This window comes from Stigmatopora argus, chromosome 15, assembly GCF_051989625.1.
Source record: "Stigmatopora argus isolate UIUO_Sarg chromosome 15, RoL_Sarg_1.0, whole genome shotgun sequence".
NCBI classification, from domain to species: Eukaryota; Metazoa; Chordata; class Actinopteri; order Syngnathiformes; family Syngnathidae; genus Stigmatopora; species Stigmatopora argus.
This window is the reverse complement of record NC_135401.1, coordinates 16,353,435-16,374,551: the sequence shown is the minus strand read 5'-3', so window position 1 is coordinate 16,374,551 and position 21,117 is coordinate 16,353,435. Positions and strand designations below refer to the sequence as shown.

Genomic DNA, 21,117 nt, shown 5'->3' with positions numbered 1-21,117 from the left:
GTGTGGGGGTGGGGGGTGTGCCACTTTGCATTTGTACGGTTTTTTATCGCTTGGTAAGGGGAATTGCAATCATTAATAAGCATTTAGCATTTAAATAGCATTTAGCCGACCGAGGTGGACAGGTATATAAGAGAAAATCTTGAAAAATGGATAGTGGTTGCTGTGAGACAGCCAATGAGAGCCCAGTAGAGGGTTGCGAGGTTCTAAAGCAGGGGTCCCCAAACCGGTCCTTGAGGGCCGCTCTGGGTGCAGGTTTTTGTTTCAACCGATCCAGCACAGACACTTTGACCAATAAGATTTCTGGAGAAAACAAGAAGCACCTGACTGCAATCCACTGATTGCACTTGTAGGACACCAGATTAGTGAAAAGGTGTCCTCTTTCTGGGTTGGAATGAAAACCCGCACCCACTGCAGCCCTTTATGGAATAGTTTGGAGACCACTGTTCTAAATGAATCACTGCATCCGTGACAATATTTTCAAAATAAAATAACAGCTAAGGAAATGCATTTACTTTTTGGGGGATTTCGTAACGTGGATCTTTTTCGTATCTCGAGTCACTCATTTGCATATAGATTCATGTTGACTGAGGTGCAGATGCTATTTCTGTTATTAGAGCTCCATCAAGTGGATATATAACGCAGCAGTCAACATGAATCGGACATCTACTGCCGTCAATGGCAGCCGATGTGTTAAATGAGTGCTCTTATTGATAATTTTGATATTTCAACACCTTGCTGTATTGCAAGTTGCTGTATTGCAAGTTATAGAGACAATGAAGGTTCATCGGACGTCTACCGCCGTCAATGGCAGCTTATTAATAATGTGTTTAATTTGGGACAATAATAGTATAAAGGAGGCAAGTTTGTCTATACCAGGTGTGGGCAAACTTTTTTACTTGCGGGCCAGAATGGATACTAAAATTTGACAGCATTTGGACACGCAATGTCATTTATCAAACCTGGGGATTGAAATGCAAGAAAAAAAACACAATTGAAGGTGAAAATTTATTTTCAAATTTACTTTCAACATTAAGAACATATTATTATTCAACGAAACAAAGCAGTCTTTAAATTGAGAGTGATGAGCGGCATGTTGTTTTCCAAGTTACACTCCAACAAAGGTTTAGACTAGTGCGTCATCTATCGGGGAAACGCGGGTATTGCAGGGCAAAGGGAAATGAATGAGGTCATTGATTTTTACTATAATTTGGACAATATCGGCGGGCCGGATTAAAAAGCCTAACGGGCCGTATATGGCCCGCGGGCCATAGTTTGAAAAACATGTACACACGGCAATACGAGCGAATCCGGGGGCGGGGCGAGCGAGCGAGCGAATCCGGCGACGAATAACATTTACACACACGCCAATAATACGCAACTTATTGATAATTTTGATATTAGATATTTAGATATTAATGCTCTTACATTGTCAATGCAATTACAAACTCACTCTCTCTCATGATTATAATTTTGAGAGCGAGAGATTACCTGGTTGATCGCTTTCAACAGTAAACTCTCTGTCTCTCTCTCTCTCCCTCATGATTATACGCAACTTATTGATAATTTTGATATTAGATATTTAGATATTAATGCTCTTACATTGTCAATGCAATTACAAACTCACTCTCTCTCATGATTATAATTTTGAGAGCGAGAGATTACCTGGTTGATCGCTTTCAACAGTAAACTCTCTGTCTCTCTCTCTCTCCCTCATGATTATACGCAACTTATTGATAATTTTGATATTAGATATTTAGATATTAATGCTCTTACATTGTCAATGCAATTACAAACTCACTCTCTCTCATGATTATAATTTTGAGAGCGAGAGATTACCTGGTTGATCGCTTTCAACAGTAAACTCTGTCTGTCTCTCTCTCTCTCTTCTCATGATTATAATTTTGAGAGCGAGCGAACCCGGCGACGAAACATCCATCCGACAAAATTTCCAGCGGTGAATCCGTTCGACGGAACGTCCGTTCAACGGAACGTCCGTTCGACGGAACGTCCGTTCGACGGAACGTCCGTTCGACCAAGTGTCCGTCCACCAAACGTCCGTCGACAAAACGTCCGGTCACGATGTAGGTTCACATTCTTTCTTGCCCCTCAACTTCACACTTGCAATTCCATCCTTTTGGAAAATGTCTTATTCATTTTAATGGCTTAATCATTTAATTTTTTCCTTTTTTTCATATTTACATTTGCTTACATATTTTATCCAAATCTTTATACTTTAATACAGTAATTCCTCGAATATTGCTGTTAATGTAGACCAGACATGGCCGCGATAAACGAAAAACCTTGAAGTAGGATCACCCCCATTATAACTACCCAGTGGCGGGCGGTGCATTTTCTGGTAGCGCCTTCAACGTATCAATCCAACCCTCAAAAACAATTTTATGGCTATTAAACCTCTACTGCAGCTACAGCCGCGACACATAAAAAATAATCAATAAATTAATGCACAAAAATGGGGTAAAATCCACTTCCTAGCAGCATTTCATGATTAAATACAAATACTGGAGCTTTTCAGACATTAAAACCAGGCCAGGGGGTGATTTTCCCGGGAAAAGACAGCGATGAACGTCAATGGCATACGGGCAAACATTGCCCGAAAATGGGGTTAAATTCAGCCGAACACAGCATTTATTGATTAAATACAAATACTGGAGCTTTTTAGACATCAGAACCGGGCCCGGAGTATCATTTCCCCGGTAAAAAGACAGCGATGAACGTCGACACGTCCATACGTGAAATGACAAAAAATGCATTAAAATTAGGTAAAATCCACTTCCTAGCATCATTATTGATTGAATACAAATACTGGAGCTTTTGAGACATTACAACCAGGCCAGGGGGGTGATTTTTCCCGGGAAAAGACAGCGATGGACGTCAATGGTGAAACGCCAAAAATTAAACTGGGGTAAAATCCACTTCCTAGCAGCATTTTGTGATTAAATACAAACACTGGAGCTTAAATACAAACACTGGAGCTTTTCAGATATCAGAACTTGGCCCACAATTGAAATATTATTTAGGAATATAGCCATATTTTACTCACCAAAAATCCTTTTTACACAATATCCATCCTCCTTTCTTTCTTCCTTCTTTCCTATCGCCATCGAAGCTAATGATGAAAGTCGAGCCTTTCCTGTCATATTTCCGGCATAGTCCGTTTTGAAAATAGCTTTAAATCAACACAACAATATACTATTTGCTTGTGGAGCTAAGTTAGCGCACTGAAAGTGGCGCACACACCATTTTCCTGGCTGTAACAGGCTTGCTAGCTTCGGAGTTGACCGCCCTTTCTTAATGATGTCCATTTTTTTCTGGAAAAGTCCGTCTGGAAAATAGCTTTGTGAGCAAACAGAATCCATTTGTTTTTTCTTCTGTCGGCCATTGTGGGTGGAGTTTGCGATCTCGGCTGTCTCGGGTACTGCTTCGGCCCGCCTACTAGCCAATCATAGTTTGTGAAAGCAATGACATGTCCCAGCCAGCAAAATGCTAACACCTATGAAAAATCATTGTGGGGTTGCCAACTCGAAATCTGATTGGTTAAAAGCAACAGTCTAGTTTAATGCAGCAGAGCCCACAAGAACTGATTGTGAAGGCTTTGAGGCAGATCTGATCTGGCAACAAATAATGGCTGAAATGTGATTGGTTAAATGCTTCAATATGAAAACACACATCTGGAAGCAGTGCAACCAGGGGGAAAAGCAATGAAAGGAAGCTAACAGACCATTTGGAATAATAAGTATTGATGGACAAAATATAATATGATTCAGATATTTCTTAGGCCAGCAGAGAAGGCCTTGAAGGCCCTGACGGCCCGCCACTGTAACTACCACAATGCATGTTTTCGCGCATATACAGATATACAAGTACAATTATCAAAAAGTGTACAGACGCTCCCCTACTTACGAACATTCGAGTTACGAACAACGGTAGATACGAACATGTCTGTGCATATGGCATATGTCGAAAAATGTTCGGAAAGAGATGCTGTAATATAGATTTTGTATTGCGCGCCTTTTTCCGAGTAGTGCTTCTTTCCGCTGCTAATACCGATGCCTGGCGCTGTGAGAGCTCACCCAGCATCCACCTTCCTCTGCCCAGTTCGTTTCAGTGCGTAAGTGTGTGAACGTATCTCCAGTGCGCAAAGAACTTTTTTCATTTGTATCATTAAATATCTCGTGCATCCATTATTCAATATGGTTGGTGAAAAGCGAAAGGCTTCTAGTGAGAGTGGTAGTGCAAGGAAGCGGCAAGCCATTTCATTTGAAACGAAAGTGGCAATAATATAGAAGCATGATGCGGGGGAGAAAATGGCGAGCGTTGCACGGGCATACAACTTGAATCGTTCGACCGTCGGTACCATTTATAAACAGAAAGATCGTATAATGGACCACGTAAAAGGTGCAGTGCCGATGCAATCGACGATCATTAGCAAAAGAAGAGGGAAATCATAGAAGAGATGGAGAAACTTCTCACCATTTGGCTCGAGGATCAGCAGCAGCGGCGTATTCCTCTGAGCCTTATGTTCATTCAGGAGAAGGCCAAATCTATGTTTGGGGATGTCAAGGCTAAGGCTGGGGAAAGCGCTGCCGAAGAAACGTTTTCTGCCAGCCACGGGTGGTTTTCCCGTTTCAAGAAGAGGGCTAATCTCCACCATGTGTCCGTGTCCAGAGAGGCAGCATCTGCGGACAAAGAGGCTGCCGAGCGATTCCCCCAAGTGTTGAAGGAGATCATTGAGGAGGGTGGCTATTCGGCTAAGCAGATCTTCAATGTCGACGAAACAGGTCTTTTTTGGAAGAAAATGCCAGAGAAGACCTACATTAGCCGTGAGGAGAAGACGATGCCCGGATATAAAGCCGCTAAAGACCGCCTAACCTTAATGCTTGGGGCGAATGCTGAATGGAGCTACAAGCTGAAGCCGCTGCTAGTTTACCGGGCAGCTAACCCTCGAGCCCTGAAGAACGTGACGAAAAGCTCTCTCCCCGTTATATGGATGTCAAACAAGAAGGCATGGGTGACACTCGCTGTATTTGAGGACTGGTTCTTCCACCTTTTCATCCCAGAAGTGAAGTTGTATTGCCGGGAAAATGGAATTCCATTCAAGATCCTGCTGGTGCTGGACAATGCCCCTGCCCCTTTGTTCAGGAGGGCATCAATAAAGAAATTCTCAGCACTCTTGTCGGCCTAAATGATAAACTCGAGCTTGACCTGCAGGAGGAGGAGTCCCATGGGAAGGAATTGAGTAACCAACACCTCATGAAGTTGGAGGCTCAGCAACATGTCGAGGAGGAGGAGGAGGAAGAAACGCCTGTCCCCATGAAGAAATTCGAGATGAAACTCTTGGCCGAGGGGTTTTCGCTCATAGATAAAGCCACTGCACTCTTCGAGCAGCAAGACCCAAATATTGAACGTTGCACAAAGGTTGCAAATCAATTGAATGATGCCATACAGTGCTACTGCATCATTTATGATGAAAAAAAGAAGAAAACTGCAATCGTCGTTAGATCGCTTCTTTCGGCCAGTTTCTAGTAAATCTCTCTCTCTCTAACATACGTAGTATGTATACAGTACTGTACGTATTCTCTCCATTTTATTAAATGTTTTTTCAGTACAAACCAATGCAGGTTACTTATACAAGCCTTAAACATACAAATGCACTTATATAAACCTAAAATATACTTATATAGGCCTTAAACATAAATTATAATACAAAATATAGCACTGAAGCAACTTACGAACAAATTCACCTTACGAACAATCGCTCGGAACGTAACTCGTTCGTAAGTAGGGGAGTGTCTGTATATTCATTAAATATTACAGCTAAAAGCATGTCAAAAGACTAATGTATTAATATATAAATATAATTTACCGTATTTTCAAAATGCACCTTCTGATAGGGCGCAGTCTCAGTTGCAGGTATATTTTAAGTTTTTTTGTCAATACATAGGGTGCCTCGTTTGAAAAGGCGCTAGCAGGACACTAGGCTAGATTATGTTATGCCAGTCGCTAGCGTATGTTATGCTATCTGCTAGCATAGGTAATGCTAGCTGCTAGCGTATATTAAGCTAGCTGCCAGCGTGTTATTTTAAGACAGCTCGAGCAAAACTAAGTTTGATAATGCTTTATTGAGGTAAAGGGTACACTCTAATATAAAGAGTTTCATCGTTCAACACGCTAGTCTTCACTGTCATTCAGAGTTGTGTATTCCGGGAACTTGATTCCAGCTTTGGCGAAAGCTTGAACAACAGTGCTGGCCGACACTTGAGCCCAGTTATCCACAATTCATTGTAACTCGCGACATGCAACACTCCCAAGCCTTTGATTCTCCTCGCTGTTATATCGGCATCGACAATTCATTCCAAATCGTCACGCAACTCGTCTGACGCTGCCTTCCTGATCTACTATGTTGGTCATCCGTTAGCCCGTGCGCCTTTCATGCCCTGTCCTACATATGAAATTTTCAAGTTACCAAAAAAGTTCCAACCAATTAATTTCGTAAGTAGAGGTACGACTCTATTAGCAATGCTCCCATCCGCCCTCAGTTAGTGTACATTTATCATGCACTTCGGATTGCTTCACGCCCCTTTGCCTCACAAATTGTGTTCCTTCTAAGAATGATACTATTCTAATAATGATGCAATGTCTCTATTGCAACGGAGAATGATGACAATTGTCAGGAAGTTCTTGATATGGCAAAGAAAGGAAAGACTTATAGTGACATTTTCCATCACTTTTACTAAGATAGCAAAGATAATAAGACTATAAAAAACTGATGGAAAATATGGTACTTACTTTAAGGGTTTGAAGCAGGGGGTTAGGCAATTAATCCAGAAAAAGCTGCAGTGGGTGCTGACTTTTAGACCAACTAAATCAAAGTCAAAGCGATTCCGCAGATGGCCCCGGTGGGTCCTGGTCTTAGTTTCAACTGATCCAGTGCCAACAGTTTAACCAATGAGGTGTCTTCTAAAATAAGTAGCACCTGACTTTAATCGACTGATTACACTTGTAAAGGGTATCTTCTTGTTCAGTTGGAATGAAAACATACACCCAATGTGGCTCTTTGAAGACCGGTTTGACACCCCTAATCCAGTTTCTTCAATCAAAAAGTGTAATCAATCAAAAAGTCAGGTGCTTCTTGTTTCAGCAAAATCTCATTGGTTAAATTTTGGGGGGGCTGCATCGGTTGGAACAAAGATCAGGACCCACTGCAGCTGGAATAATTGCCCACGTCTTGTTTATAGAGTAGTATTAAAGATTGTGGACCGAATTATGCTCATCCAACGTAAAATATGCTTCTATTTACAAAAACATCCAGATTACAAAATCATTTCTGGAACCACTTAATTTCAATAGTGGATGTACCACTGTAATGTTCTAAACCGCATTTTCTATTTTACACACCGCTTTGATTTCTGGTTTTGGCGTTGAAATTAGCAAAAAATCTTTGATCAAGATTTCTGGAGTGGACTAAATATTGTAATGATTGTGATGATTAGAATGAATGTTTTTCAAAAACTTTTGATGTTTATTTCAGGAGGACAGCGCCATGCTACAGCAACCGGATCTATCTCCTTGTGCCCGTGTGGCAATCCACTTGCGCCTAGCAGAAAAGCAGATCTTGCTAAAATCATTGGCCAGTGGACAAGCGCAACACGTGCATTTTGAAAAAAAAAAGGCAGAGGGCACACCTTTGCCTTGTTTAGGCTTTGGCCATGTTGGTATTACTTCATGTAAGGTTTCTGATTGCAATGATTCTGATCATCTAGGACCAAGTGGAAATGTACAGAGAGGGCTAGAGGTTTGAGCTGGAGTACTGTATTGCTGAATGGAAGTGAAGGAAATTTATAGCGTGTGCAACAAAAAGTGGTTTAGTTTAGCATAAAGATGATTCAGTTCAAAATTTGTAACACAAAATGATAAAAAAACTGCAAATCTCATTAAATCCATAAAACAATGTAAGGCCAACATTGGGTGAATAAATAAATTCCATTAAAGTTGCCACAGTCCATGGTATCTATTTTGGTTGAAATTGTATTCTTTCTTTTATATTCTGAAATCTTACGATGAATTAAAGCATACAATGCTCAGGAAATCACCAGGTCAATCAATGGATGAAAGGATTCTGAAGCTACTGTCAAAAAAGGGGTCCTATGTGGTAACTTGATCCCATCAAACATACACCAGAAAGAGACAGGAAATAATCAAAATTAAGAGAAAATTATTTCTTCTTCCGTGAAGAGGAGACCTGCTTTTCTATTAATCCTTATTAAGCGTGATTTATGTGTGTTTGTGTGTGTGCATACGTGTGAGCGCGCGTGGGTTAAGATTATTTTCCTACGTTTGTCCAAACCATGTGTGAAATATGAATTGTATTCTTATATTTAATCTTGCACCCTTCTGCACTCTTATGAATTTAAAGTCACTAGAATAGAATTTTTACTGACACCTACAGGTCAAGGCCTGTCATCACTTTGTATATAACACACCCCTCTGTATTCCCGCCTTAAGTTTGTCTCCACCTACTTCTATTAAATATCTTCCCCGACCGTTCGGACGGCGTATCTGGTTGTGGGAGCTTCACGTGGACACTTCCGTCCGCTCCCCTGGATTGGGACAGGATGTGGGGGGGTTGAAAAGCAGACCACATGTGAGAGGGAAAAAATGGCCGAGTCCAGAAACAAAGGAAAAAATGGCGGCGAGCCAACTGAAGTTAAAACTGCTTTTCTTCCCCATCCCATTTTCACTAACCCAGAAAGAATATATATATATATATATATATATATATATATATATATATATATATATATATATATATATATATATATTTGGCCTGTTAAGAAACAGTGCCCCCCCTGTTCAGCCCACCCCTCGTGCCAGGCTCCACTCGCAAGCCAGGAGCACGAGGGGGGGAGGCCTGGAATGCAAGAAATCTCAGGTTACATCTCACCACACGATGAAGCAAGGGGGAGCAGTAATAAAGAGAGAGAGGCAGAGAAAGAAAAGAAAGAGAGTTAGAGACAGAAAAGTGACAAATTATGGGTCCACTAATAAACACTGAAATTTATCATTAGGAAATGATTAAGAAATTTGCTAAGTAGAAGGTTAGTTTCTCTAAATTTTAATTGTGGTAACAGTGAGCTATAGAAAATGGCTCTTATCTTGACTAAACAAAACGGATGAGGAATTCAATATGAATTCAGCTAGCGCAATATAGCTATTGGTTTTAGCAATATAAGAGTGATTTGCGATTTAGACTTAAGTATTAAGAATCATCCAAATTATTAATGATATCAAACATGAAGACAATGCAGAAATGGCATTTATCCAAATTATTAGGTAAATTGTACCTGACAAGTTTAGATAAAATAATTTATTTAGGATAGGCATGATTTACCTGAGATGGCATAAAGTATCATACATGTTCAGTGCATGGAATGTGTATCTTGTTTTGCCCATCAACAGATGAAATATGCTTTAGCGTGAGTAATATTACTAACGATTAGAATATCACGGATCGCCCAAGAATCAAACAATTGATGCCAACCAAACAACATTGACCTATTTCCTTTTAGAATGACTTGCCATGACACAGCGAAAGGTGGTTAGCTGCCAAGAAGCCCCAGACTGGGGATGGCTCTCTTCACCAGTGATAAAAAAATTTGCAGACCCCTGATGTCTGAAAATGAGTGTGAGCGTGAATGGTTGTTTGTCCCTTTTGTGTTTCTAATTGGCCAACCACCAAGATATATAATCAATCAGATATCAAGGTGGAAAATGATTTGAAAATTTGAAATCATTTTTTGATGAAAATTATGGGAAATTGTTTAGTCCAATGAAATTTTTGGTGAAAATGCAGCAGCAGTACTCCAAACGTTAAACTTGAAGTGGAGGAAAACAAATCTGCTATGCGAAATTTAGGAGCACTGAGAAAAACAAAAAACAAAGACAGTGCATGATACAAAATTCCAAAGTACTATGGATTTATAGTTATAATGGCATCCAAATTGTGTTAACAGAATAATTGACTGAATTGACAAAAGGTTCCATATTTCACTATGAAATCATTGCGCCTACATAACGAGGTCAACCGGACAACAATAATGGACATCCTATTTAGTAGACCATACCAAACGCCATTATTCACTACACGATTGGAACTGGATGATGAGGCTAATCTGGCTATCTGCATAAAAGAAAAAACTTTAAAGGAACGCATTGAATTTGGGTTAGCAGAAGGAGACTGTGCTTCCCAACAGAAAACAGACTGGACCAACGGCGGTCCCGGGAGCCTGGGTGCTCAACACAAGTGTTCCTGACCAACCAGCAGACATGAAAATTGCGGGATCCATCTTGTCCACTGTAAGAAGGTTCTCTCAGTTGAAACGTATGAGGAGACAGGTAAGATAAACTTTTTGACGTAATCAGACGAAATGGCAAGCACTCCAATATTGATTGGAAAGATTATTGCTCGAGGAGCAATGCTGTAAGCCATAAGGAACTTTTTATATTGGTTTTATTGTCTCCATAAAAAAAGTGAAAGTGTTTCAATTGAGACTAAACCATCTTACAGATAGTTAAAGTAAACAATTGAGACTAGATCTTACAGATTTTCATAGTAAACAATTAGAGAAAAGCGAAACTACAATGGATAGAAATGTAACTAGATTTTAATTTTATGCCTGACTATTGAAAAATATTGATTAAAGTTTTGTAAGGAGATGATTGACAAACTCCAAAGACAATGCAATGTTACATTTGATAAAAAGACTACTAGATTGGGATATTTTGAATTTCAAACAACTGAGTTTAATATGAAACGCGATACACATTATTGAAGGAATTGGGACTTGATTAGTATGCATTTTATAAGTAATGAGTTTAATTGTTCTAAAGGATACAATTATGCTAAAATATTAACTGTTGGAATAATGATTAAAACCTTTTAAATCATTATTAGTAATATTCAATTAAAATTGGAAAACATCTTTCAACATAACTGGTTACACTTGCAAGGAGGGTACCTTGTGACGTCGTCTTAGTCCCCAAGGCATTCTAAATTGTAGTAACTGAATCATTGTTTTTAATCGCGTCACTCGAAAAACATGTTATGTAATCAGTACAATAACACCCTAGATGGTTAGAAAAACAACTGTGTGAGAATTGCCAAAGTAAGCATAAAAGTTGAACAAGGCACCCAAACAACGGTGTGAGGAATTGCATAATATTTTCATTATAAGGTAAACAAAGCATTCTAAAGTAAACCAAGCAGGATTATAATGTAAACAAAGCAGTATTATAATGTAAACAAAGCATCCGTATTTTCAAACAATAATGCGATTATCGCCATCTGCTGCTGGAGTCCCGTCAAAACAGTCCCGTTGTGTTTTGCCGAAAAGCGTCCGAAAACAATGTGTCCTCGAGCTGTGGGGCCTTGAGGAGACAATGGGGTAGGAAAAAATGTCCATGATCCCATGAATTGATTTATAGCCTTATTACTTATTAAAAATGCTTACAACACATATAGAACATTCCATAATAAACCCAACATTAACCTTGACAAACAAGGGGTGATTACAATTTAGTGGGTTCAATTCTATTCAGAATTATCAATGTGTGCATTTTGTTTCTGGATATTAATTGATGTGAATTTAACTGTTGCAGAGAACGGGAAAGCTGTTTTCCTGAGGAGAAAGCAGCCTGGTTTGCTTTTTGTATTTTTCCTATTTTTAGTATGATTAGTTAATTTGTGTAATTGCAGGAAAGGAAAAAACAAATATGGTTTTTGATCTTAACAAGGAAGCAGTGATCATAATAGAATACCAGCTAGCATATTTGATTTTGACTGATAAGGCATTTAAATTTTCACAAACTATAGTGATGGAATAAGATTGTTGTGATTTTTGTTCATTGAAGTATTAAGCCCAACCGAATAGCTGTAAGCAAATGTTAAGCACGTGTTGAAGACAACGACAGAATACAGCAGCTAAAGCAGCAGCGCAAACACTTACTGCACAGCATACACAACAACAAAAACGGAGTCGATCTCAAGGACAGTCTGCAGACGAACTGTCGGTCTCTCTGTGCCTACCAAAAATTTATTCCAAAATTGAGCCATGGTTGTCTCAATAGGGGGGAATGAGAGATGGACGTGGTACAGCGTGTGTTCCATGTCCCAGAGGTCTAAATACCTACTTTAATTTTTTTTGTAGGAACTGTTTAATTTGTTACAGATATAATGTGCAAGGTAACCTCAGGTCCAAACCAGGACAACGTCCAAAAGGTACCTACCCATTTGAAATTATACACATGGATTTTATTGATCTGTAAAGAACATGGGATCTCCAGAATCATCTGGAGTGACAATGGAGCTCATTTTGCAAACAGCATAGTGCAAAACATGGCAAAACACCTAAGTAGAGCGAACAAATGGTACGATAAAACCAAGGCTTAAGAAAACCATGGGGGAGATAAATAAGCCATGGCCAGAACGCCTAACACTGGCCAAAACGTATATGGAGATAGTACCAACTAGCTCGGGATTAACACCTTTTTGAGATAGTTCATGGAAGACCATTCCAACTTCCTCTATGGGAAGATGAACCATGACGAGAGACTAAGGAAGGAGAGAAACTTATCCAAAGAACATGTAAGCTGCCGTGATCCTTTTGTCTATCTTGCAGGAGGTGGTGAAGCCAGGTGACTGGATCCTGATCCGAGTCATAAAAGGAAGTCCTGGTTCTCTCCACGATGGGAAGACCCATTTGTGGCCCAACTCACCAACCTCCACAGCAGCAAAGATCACTGAAAAGTCAAAGTCGATTCACCAACCTCAGGTCAAGGTAGTTCGAGACACAGGTGACTCTTGAGTAGACTGTAAGTCGGACGGTGTCAAAACCCTTGTCCGTGAAAAACTCATCTGACGTCTACTCACCTGCCACGAGCACATCTCACTTAACCCTGACCTCCCATAGACTTTGCACCTCTGTACAGAAGCCACAGTGAAAGCTGTTGCCACCCACATCACAGTGACTGGACTGTCAGTGACTGCACTGTCAGTGACAACCTGGGCGTGTCTGAACGCCCCACCCACAAAGACTCAAGCGGGAAGCCAAGATGGTGACATACTCCTATCACAGAGGAGAGTGAAGTGGTATGGAAAGAACAATCTGGAGAACTACTATGAAGAAGATGTGTGGTATAATTTCATGGTGTTCCAGAAAAAACTGATTGTTGCGAATGAAAGTTGTTATGTGTGTAGCCGTATACCCATTTCCACAGATCCTGACATCCTGAATTTACTGGGTCGAGGCGTCACATTTAAATCTGCAGTGGTGCAGATGGTCTAAGATGCATTCCTTTTAAGGAGAGTGAACATAACAGTAAGAGTTCAAAATTAGTGCAAAATCAGTGCAATTCAAACCACGTGATTCAATCTGGGGTGATGATGTTCCTGGTGACCAAAAGTTGTGGTCCACCCCCCCAGAAAAATCATACTGTCACTACTTCCCCAACTTGGGGTGGATAAAGTTGTGCTCCGTGTAAAGACATTGAGCTGTTACATGAGTGTTCATTAACCAAACTGTCAAGGCCCTACAGGGTATAGCAGATGATTTAAAAGCCCTTAGGGAAGTTGCAGGACTGATAGTCCTGGATCTGATAACAGCCAAAGATGGAGATGTGTGTGCCATGATGAGAGAACACTGCTGCACCTTCATCCCAGATGAAACCAGTACATTACTCGTGCCGTAGCTGAAATGAAGGCCCAGGATCATTCAGCCGGAGGTGTATCATTGTGGTCGTGGTTAATAACCGGGTCATGATTCTCAATTCTGTTTAAAATTGCAACCTTGCGGTTTTGTTACTGTTCTGTATTTTTTCTGTGTGTAATCCCCTGTATGAAAGTTCTGATTCAAAACACAATCCAGCACACACTAGTATCTTATAGTGACACAGTATCACCGCATGACAGACCATACTGGAGATTCTCGCATTCTTTCGAAGTGTGACGAGTCCTCTACGCAAATGTACTTGTTTTGATTTAAAAATTGGGTTCGCTCATTAAGAGAGACGTAGAGGATTTTTTACCACTGAATACATCATTTCTCGCCTCTGCCTTGACATGTGATTTTGTTATTTTCCATACCCTGTTGAGTAACTGTCAATGATATTTGTATTCTAGAACCTGGAGGGGAGGGATACAAATTGATATGTTTAATGAAAATTCTTTCAAGTCACAACAGTGGGGACATGTGAAATATGAATTGTATTCTTATATTTAATCTTGCACCCTTCTGCACTCTTATGAATTTAAAGTCACAAGAATAGAATTTTTACTGACACCTACAGGTCAAGGCCTGTCATCACTTTGTATATAACACACCCCTCTGTATTCCCGCCTTAAGTTTGTCTCCGCCTACTTCTATTAAATATCTTCCCCGACCGTTCGGACGGCGTATCTGGTTGTGGGAGCTTCACGTGGACACGTCCGTCCGCTCCCCCCCTTCTTAGGAAGGGTAGGGGCTAGCCAAGAACAAAGGAAGCGGAGCGAGCAGCGGCCATTTTGAGAGCGGTCAAGATGGGGCTCCCCTTCCAGATAACCTCCACCGGCCGGGAGTCAAAAACTACCATGTGTTTTGCTGCTTGCTCTGTATGAAGATTATTGTCGAGGCAATCCAGCTTTGACACCATGTAACATAGAGAATTGAATTTTTTTATGGTGGCCAGTGTGAAATAATCTTGAAAGTAAACAAAGAATGTTTCAATCTAAGACATAACCTTCAATGTCACGGCCATGTCATAGAGACCTTCAATCCATATCACAAACATCAGTGTCACAACCATGCATCTTTGTCATAGAGCCATGCATCTTTGTCATAGAGCCATGCATCTTTGTCAGAGCCATGCATCTTTGTCATAGAGCCATGCATCTTTGTCATAGAGCCATGCATCTTTGTCATAGAGCCATGCATCTTTGTCATAGAGCCATGCATCTTTGTCATCAAGCCATGCATCTTTGTCATAGACCCATGCATCTTTGTCATAGAGAATTTGTATGTCACGAAATCTTGCCCTAATTAAACAGTTTATGCAGAAGCAGGGGTCGTCGGAGATTGGAGAACGGAAGCAGTAAAAGATTGACCGGAGTCTTACGCAGAGGAACTCTGTTCTCCCTCTGTGCACTCCTTCTGCAGAAGCTTCAAAATCTCACTCATCTGTCTTGGCGTGCTTACTTTGTGTTCGACCTTGTGAATGTTCATAGTGGACCGGACATTTTGGTGCCCAAAACCCCGGGATTCAAGATCTGTGGCATCGGGACGATAGGGAATCGAGAGGCCGAGAACTGACGTCAGCCATCCCCCATTGAGGGAAGGGGTGTGGAGTATGGAATGTATTCTTATGCTTTTTATTAGTCAATTGGTTTATTTAGTAGTCACTAGAATAGAATTTTGCATAGTCTAGTGGAAATTTCCGTCCGTGACACCTATGAGTTAGGGGTGCGTCATCTACCATGACACGCCCATTTCTTTGTTCACATTTTCCCGCCTAAAGTTTATCTATGTGACATGACCTTTGTCAATAAAACTGGTGGATCTGTTGGAGGCAGGCGGGGATTCAAACTGGTCAGGCTGGAGGATAGACGCATCTCCTGGCGCTGGCTACTCTGACTCCCTCCTTCAGCTGAAGCTAGATAAAACTCATCACGGCTGACTCTGTGTGCTTCCTCTAATTCGAAGTTATTGAATGTATATGGATTAGATCCCACATTTTCTGGTGCCTGAAACTGGGATATTCATTTCTGAATTTTCGGACCGCGGTGGACTGAAAGCCGAGAATTACTGACGTCACCTACTCCTACTTTGAAAGAGAGGGCATTCCCGGTCGATCGCGCCCCGTTTGAAGAACGAACCCCCCATCGAAAAGGAGGAGGCGCACAAGAGACGGTAAGGGGCTGTTTAAAATTAATGTGTAGAACAAGGCTGGTGAAAATCCCATTTTTACAATCGTGAGAAAGTCGACGAAAAACGCCTCATAAATAGGGGATATTTGCATATCGTTGGGGAGTATGTATGTATGTCAAAAAAGAAGGGAATACACAAGATATGTGGGCGGACGTACACTTCGGCCATAAGTGACGTTCGTAAGGCAAGCTGGTGATGCGGCTTTAACTTAGGGGGTGGAAGAGTCCCTCGGTAAAGGATTTTTGGAGATTGTTAAAAATAAAGGGAAACCTTTGAAAAATACTGCACCCCATGAGTAAGAAAGCGCTCGATTAAAAAGTATAGTACTCTTATATAAACCGGAAGCGTTTGTTAAGAACCGGAAGTACGCTGAGACACGCTCGAGAATCGAGAGGATTGCCGCGCAAGAGTAACGGTTAAAAAGATGACGTAGATGGATAAATAGGATAATAAAGATAAGTATTAAAGAGATAATAAATGAGATGGGACGTCCCTAGAGAATCGCCGTAAATATATTAATAGCGTAACATATTTGAAAAATGTTCAAACAAAGGAACGAGAAGCAAAAAGAATCCAAGATGGGCTCGGGGAATAGCAAAGAATATACAACCGATGTGAAATTCATGCTGAAACATTTTCCTGGTCATTGTGGTCATATAGAAGAATGGACCAAAAAGGACAATGCAAATACATGGGCTGGGAAATTGTTATTAGAGCCTTTGCAAGCTATTCAAAGGAGTTTAGAAGTTTAAAAAAAAGCTGCTAAAAGAGAAGGGGAAATGAGCACATGTAAGATAAAACAAAGAGAAAATGGCCCAACAATGTGGAGCCAGGCAAGAAGCCCACTTTACGGCCAGCCCCCCTTCACAGATGTGGACACCCCTCACCCGACAAGCCAAGCACACCCGGTGCAAACAAAAAGAGGGGGTCCCCCATAGAGTTTACTGCTCCTTTCACACCAAACAAAGGAGCACAAGCTGAACAAAGCTGCTGGCAAGGAAGACTTTCACACCTGGAGCCAGAAGATGAACCAGAGCACGCAAATGCCACTGCAGGTATGAACCTGAATCACTTGGGTCCGATAGTCTCCCCACATATGCAGAAGAGAGATGTAGAGAGAGAGAGATACAGAGAGATTTAGAGAGAGAGATACAGAGCGAGAGAGATTTGGAGAGAGAGAGATACAGAGAAATGTAGAGAGAGATACAGAGAGAGAGAGATTTGGAGAGAGAGAGATACAGAGAAATGTAGAGAGAGATACAGAGAGATGTAGAGAGAGAGATACCGAGAGATGTACAGAGAGAGATACAGAGAGATACAGAGAGATGTAGAGAGATACAGAGATGTAGAGAGAGATACAGAGAGATGTAGAGAGAGATACAGAGCTGTAGAGAGAGATACAGAGAGATGTAGAGAGAGATACAGAGATGTAGAGAGAGAGATACCGAGAGATGTACAGAGAGAGATACAGAGAGATACAGAGAGATGTAGAGAGATACAGAGATGTAGAGAGAGATACAGAGAGATGTAGAGAGAGATACAGAGCTGTAGAGAGAGATACAGAGAGATGTAGAGAGAGATACAGAGATGTAGAGAGAGAGATACAGAGATGTAGAGAGAGAGATACAGAGAGATGTAGAGAGAGAGAGATACAGAGAGATGTAGAGAGAGAGATATAGAGAGATGTAGAGAGAGATACAGAGAGATGTAGAGAGAGAGATACAGAGAGATGTAGAGAGAGAGAGATACACAGAGAGATGTAGAGAGAGAGAGATACACAGAGATGTAGAGAGAGAGAGAGATACAGAGAGATGTAGAGAGAGAGATACAGAGAGATGTAGAAAGAGAGAGATACAGAGAGATTTAGAGAGAAATACAGAGAGATGTAGAGAGAGAGGAGATACAGAGAGATGTAGAGAGAGAGATACAGAGAGATGTAGAAAGAGAGAGAGATACAGAGAGATGTAGAGATAAAGAGATACAGAGAGATGTAGAGAGAGAAAGAGATACAGAGAGATGTAGAGAGAGATACAGAGAGATTTAGAGAGAGATACAGAGAAATGTAGAGAGAGAGATACAGGGAGATGTAGAGAGAGAGATACAGAGAGATTTAGAGAGAGAGATACAGAGAGATTATTAAACACTAAAATTTATATTAGGAAATGCCTAGTGAAAGGTTATTTGCCCTAAATTTTAATTGTGGACAGAAAATGGTTCTTATTTTAAACAAAAACTGCCTTCTTGGAGTGGATAGCAATTCAACTAGCGCAATTTAGCTATTTTAGCAAAAAGAGTGATTTGCGATTCAGACTTAAGTATTAAGAATCATCCAAATTATGAATGATATCAAACATGAAGAAAACAATGCAGAAATGGCATTGATCCAAATTATTAGGTAAATTGTACCTGACAAGTTTAGATAAAATAATTTAGGATAGTCATGATTTCCCAAGGATGGTATAAGCATGAAATGTCTTCAGTGCACGGGAGATATTTCATTGTTTTGCCCTGAACAGATAAAATATGCTGTAGCTTGAATCATATTAATGACTATTGGAATATCACGGATTGCATTAGCATTAAACAATTGATGTCAACCAAATGACGTAAACCTATTTCTTTTGAGAATGATTAGTGCTAATAGGACAGCAAAAGGTGGTTAGCTGCCAAGAACCCCCAGACTGGGGATGGCGCTCTTCACCAGTGATGAAAATTGCAGACCACTGATGTCTGATTATGAATTTGTGAGCGTGAATGGTTGTTTGTCTTTTTGTGTTTTTGATTGGCCGACCATCGAGATATAATCAATCGGTTAGAAATCAAGGTGGAAAAGGATTTAGCAAATTGGAATCGATTTCTGAAATCCCCAATAAGCCCTTTTCAGGGATGGCGGTGACAAATTATGGAAAAAAAATATTTCGTCAAATGATTTTTTTAATGGAAAAAGCAGCAGTACTCCAAATGTGAAACTTGAAGTGGAGGAACAAATCTGCTATGCGAAATTTGGGAGCACTGAGAAAAACAAAAAACAAAGACAGTGCATGATACAAAATTCCAAAGTACCATTGATTTATAGTGATAATGGCATCCAAATTGTGGTAACAGAATAATTGACTGAATTGACAAAAGTTTCCATATTTCGTTATGAAATCATTGCGCCTACATAACGAGGTCAACCGGAAAACAAAATATGGAAATCCAATTTAGTGGAATGTAACAAACGCCATTATTCACTACACAATTGGATCTGGATGATAAGGCTAATCTGGCTATCTGCATAAAAGAAAAAACTTTAAAGAAACGCATTGAATTTGGGTTAGCGGAAGGAGACTGTGCTTCTCAACAGGAAACATGGAGAAGACGCACGAGCAACCCAAAATGCGAATGCCCGTACAAGTGTTGCTGACCAACCAGCATACATGAAAATAGCGGGATCCCTCTTGTGCACTGTAAGAAGCTTCTCTCAGTTGAAACGTTTGAGGAGACAGGTAAGATAAACTTTTTGACGTGATCAGACGTAATGGAAAGCACTCCAATATTGATTGGAAAGATTATTGGTCGAGGAGCAATGCCATAAACCATAAGGAACTTTTTATATTGGTTTTATTGTCTCCATAAAAAAAACGAGTGAAAGCGTTTCAATTGAGACCAAACCTTCTTACAGATTTTTAAAGTAAACAATTAGAGAGAAAAGAGAAACTACAATGGATAGAAATGTAACTAGATTTTAATTTTATTCCTGACTATTGAAAAATATTGATTAAGAAAGTTTTTTAGACGATTGGCAAACTCCAAAGACAATGGAATGTTACATTTGATAAAAAGACTACTAGTTTGGGATATTTTGAATTTCAAACAACTGAGTTTAATATGCTACGTGATACACATTGTTAAATGAATTGGGACTTGATTAGTATGCATTTTAAAAGTAATGGGCTTTAATTGCGCTAAAGGACACAATTCTGCTAAAATATTAACCCAGACATTTTAGTGGGTTCAATTCTTTTCAGAATTATAAATGTGTACATTTGTTTCTGGATATTAATTGATGTGGATGTAACTATTGCAGAAAGCGGGAAAGCTGTTTTCCTGAGGAGAAAGCAGCCTGGTTTGCTTTTTGTATTTTTCCTATTTTATGTATGATTAGTTAATTTGTGTAATTGCAGGAAAGGAAAAAACAAACATGGTTCTTGATCTTAACAAGGAAGCAGTGATCAAAATAGAATACCAGCTAGCATATTTAATTTTGACTGATAAGGCATTTAGATTTCCACAAACTATAGTGATGGAATAAGTAAGATTGTTGCGAATTTTGTTCATTGGGGTATTACCCCAACCTAATAGCTGTATGCAGATGTTGAGCACGTGTTTGAAGACAGCGACAGAGTGCAGCAGCTGGGGAGGCAGTACGGACACTTGCTGCACAGTATTCACAGCAACAAGGGCTGAGCCGATCTCAAGAACAGTCTGCAGACGAACTGTACACAGCTAAAGACCTACCGTGCCTACCAAAAATTTATTCCAAAATTGAGCCATGAATGTGTCAACAGGGGGGATGATGAACAGGTCTAAATACCTACTTTAACATTTTTTGTAGGAACTGTTTAGTTTGTTACAGACATAACCTCAGACCCAAACGAGGCCTACGTCCAAAGGGACTGGTAGAGCAAACAAATGGTACAATAAAACCAAGACTTGGGAAGGCCATGGGGGAGATAAAGAAGCCATGGCCAGAACGCCTAACACTGGTCAAAACGTATATGAAGATAGTGCCAACTAGCTCGGGATTAACACCTTTTGAGATAGTTCATGGAAGACCATTCCAACTTCCTCTATGGGAAGGTGAACCATGACAAGAGACTAAGGGTGAGGCAGATCTACTTACAGAGTGGATGGGAAAAGTTTTAGAGAGATACTTATCCAAAGAACATGTAAGCTGCCATGATCCTTTTGTCTATCTTGCAGGATGTGGTGAAGCCAGGTGACTGGATCCTGATCCGAGTCATAAAAAGGAAGTCCTGGTTCTTTCCACGATGGGAAGACCCATTCGTGGCCCAACTCACCAACCTCCACAGCAGCAAAGATCGCTGAAAAGTCAAAGTCGATTCACCAACCTCAGGTCAAGGTAGTTCGAGACACAGGT

At 40.4% G+C, this 21,117-nt stretch overlaps 2 protein-coding genes across 3 annotated transcripts in view; both read left to right on the top strand.

Moving 5' to 3' along the window:
• Nucleotides 1-8,013, top strand: part of setd3 (SET domain containing 3, actin histidine methyltransferase) — a 90,989-nt gene extending 82,976 nt beyond the window's left edge. Inside the window, exon 13 of the mRNA XM_077620222.1 lies at nucleotides 7,550-8,013. Coding sequence (XP_077476348.1) covers nucleotides 7,550-7,819 — 270 coding nt within the window. The 3' untranslated portion in view covers nucleotides 7,820-8,013. The remainder of the gene's footprint in view (nucleotides 1-7,549) is intronic.
• Nucleotides 8,014-8,829: 816 nt separating this feature from the next.
• Nucleotides 8,830-21,117, top strand: part of LOC144089409 (uncharacterized) — a 53,998-nt gene continuing 41,710 nt past the window's right edge. The window contains exon 1 of one of the 2 annotated variants that reach the window (XR_013305061.1): nucleotides 8,830-21,115. The gene's annotated coding sequence lies outside the window, so the exon portion shown is untranslated. The remainder of the gene's footprint in view (nucleotides 21,116-21,117) is intronic. The other variant, XR_013305062.1, reaches the window with a different exon arrangement.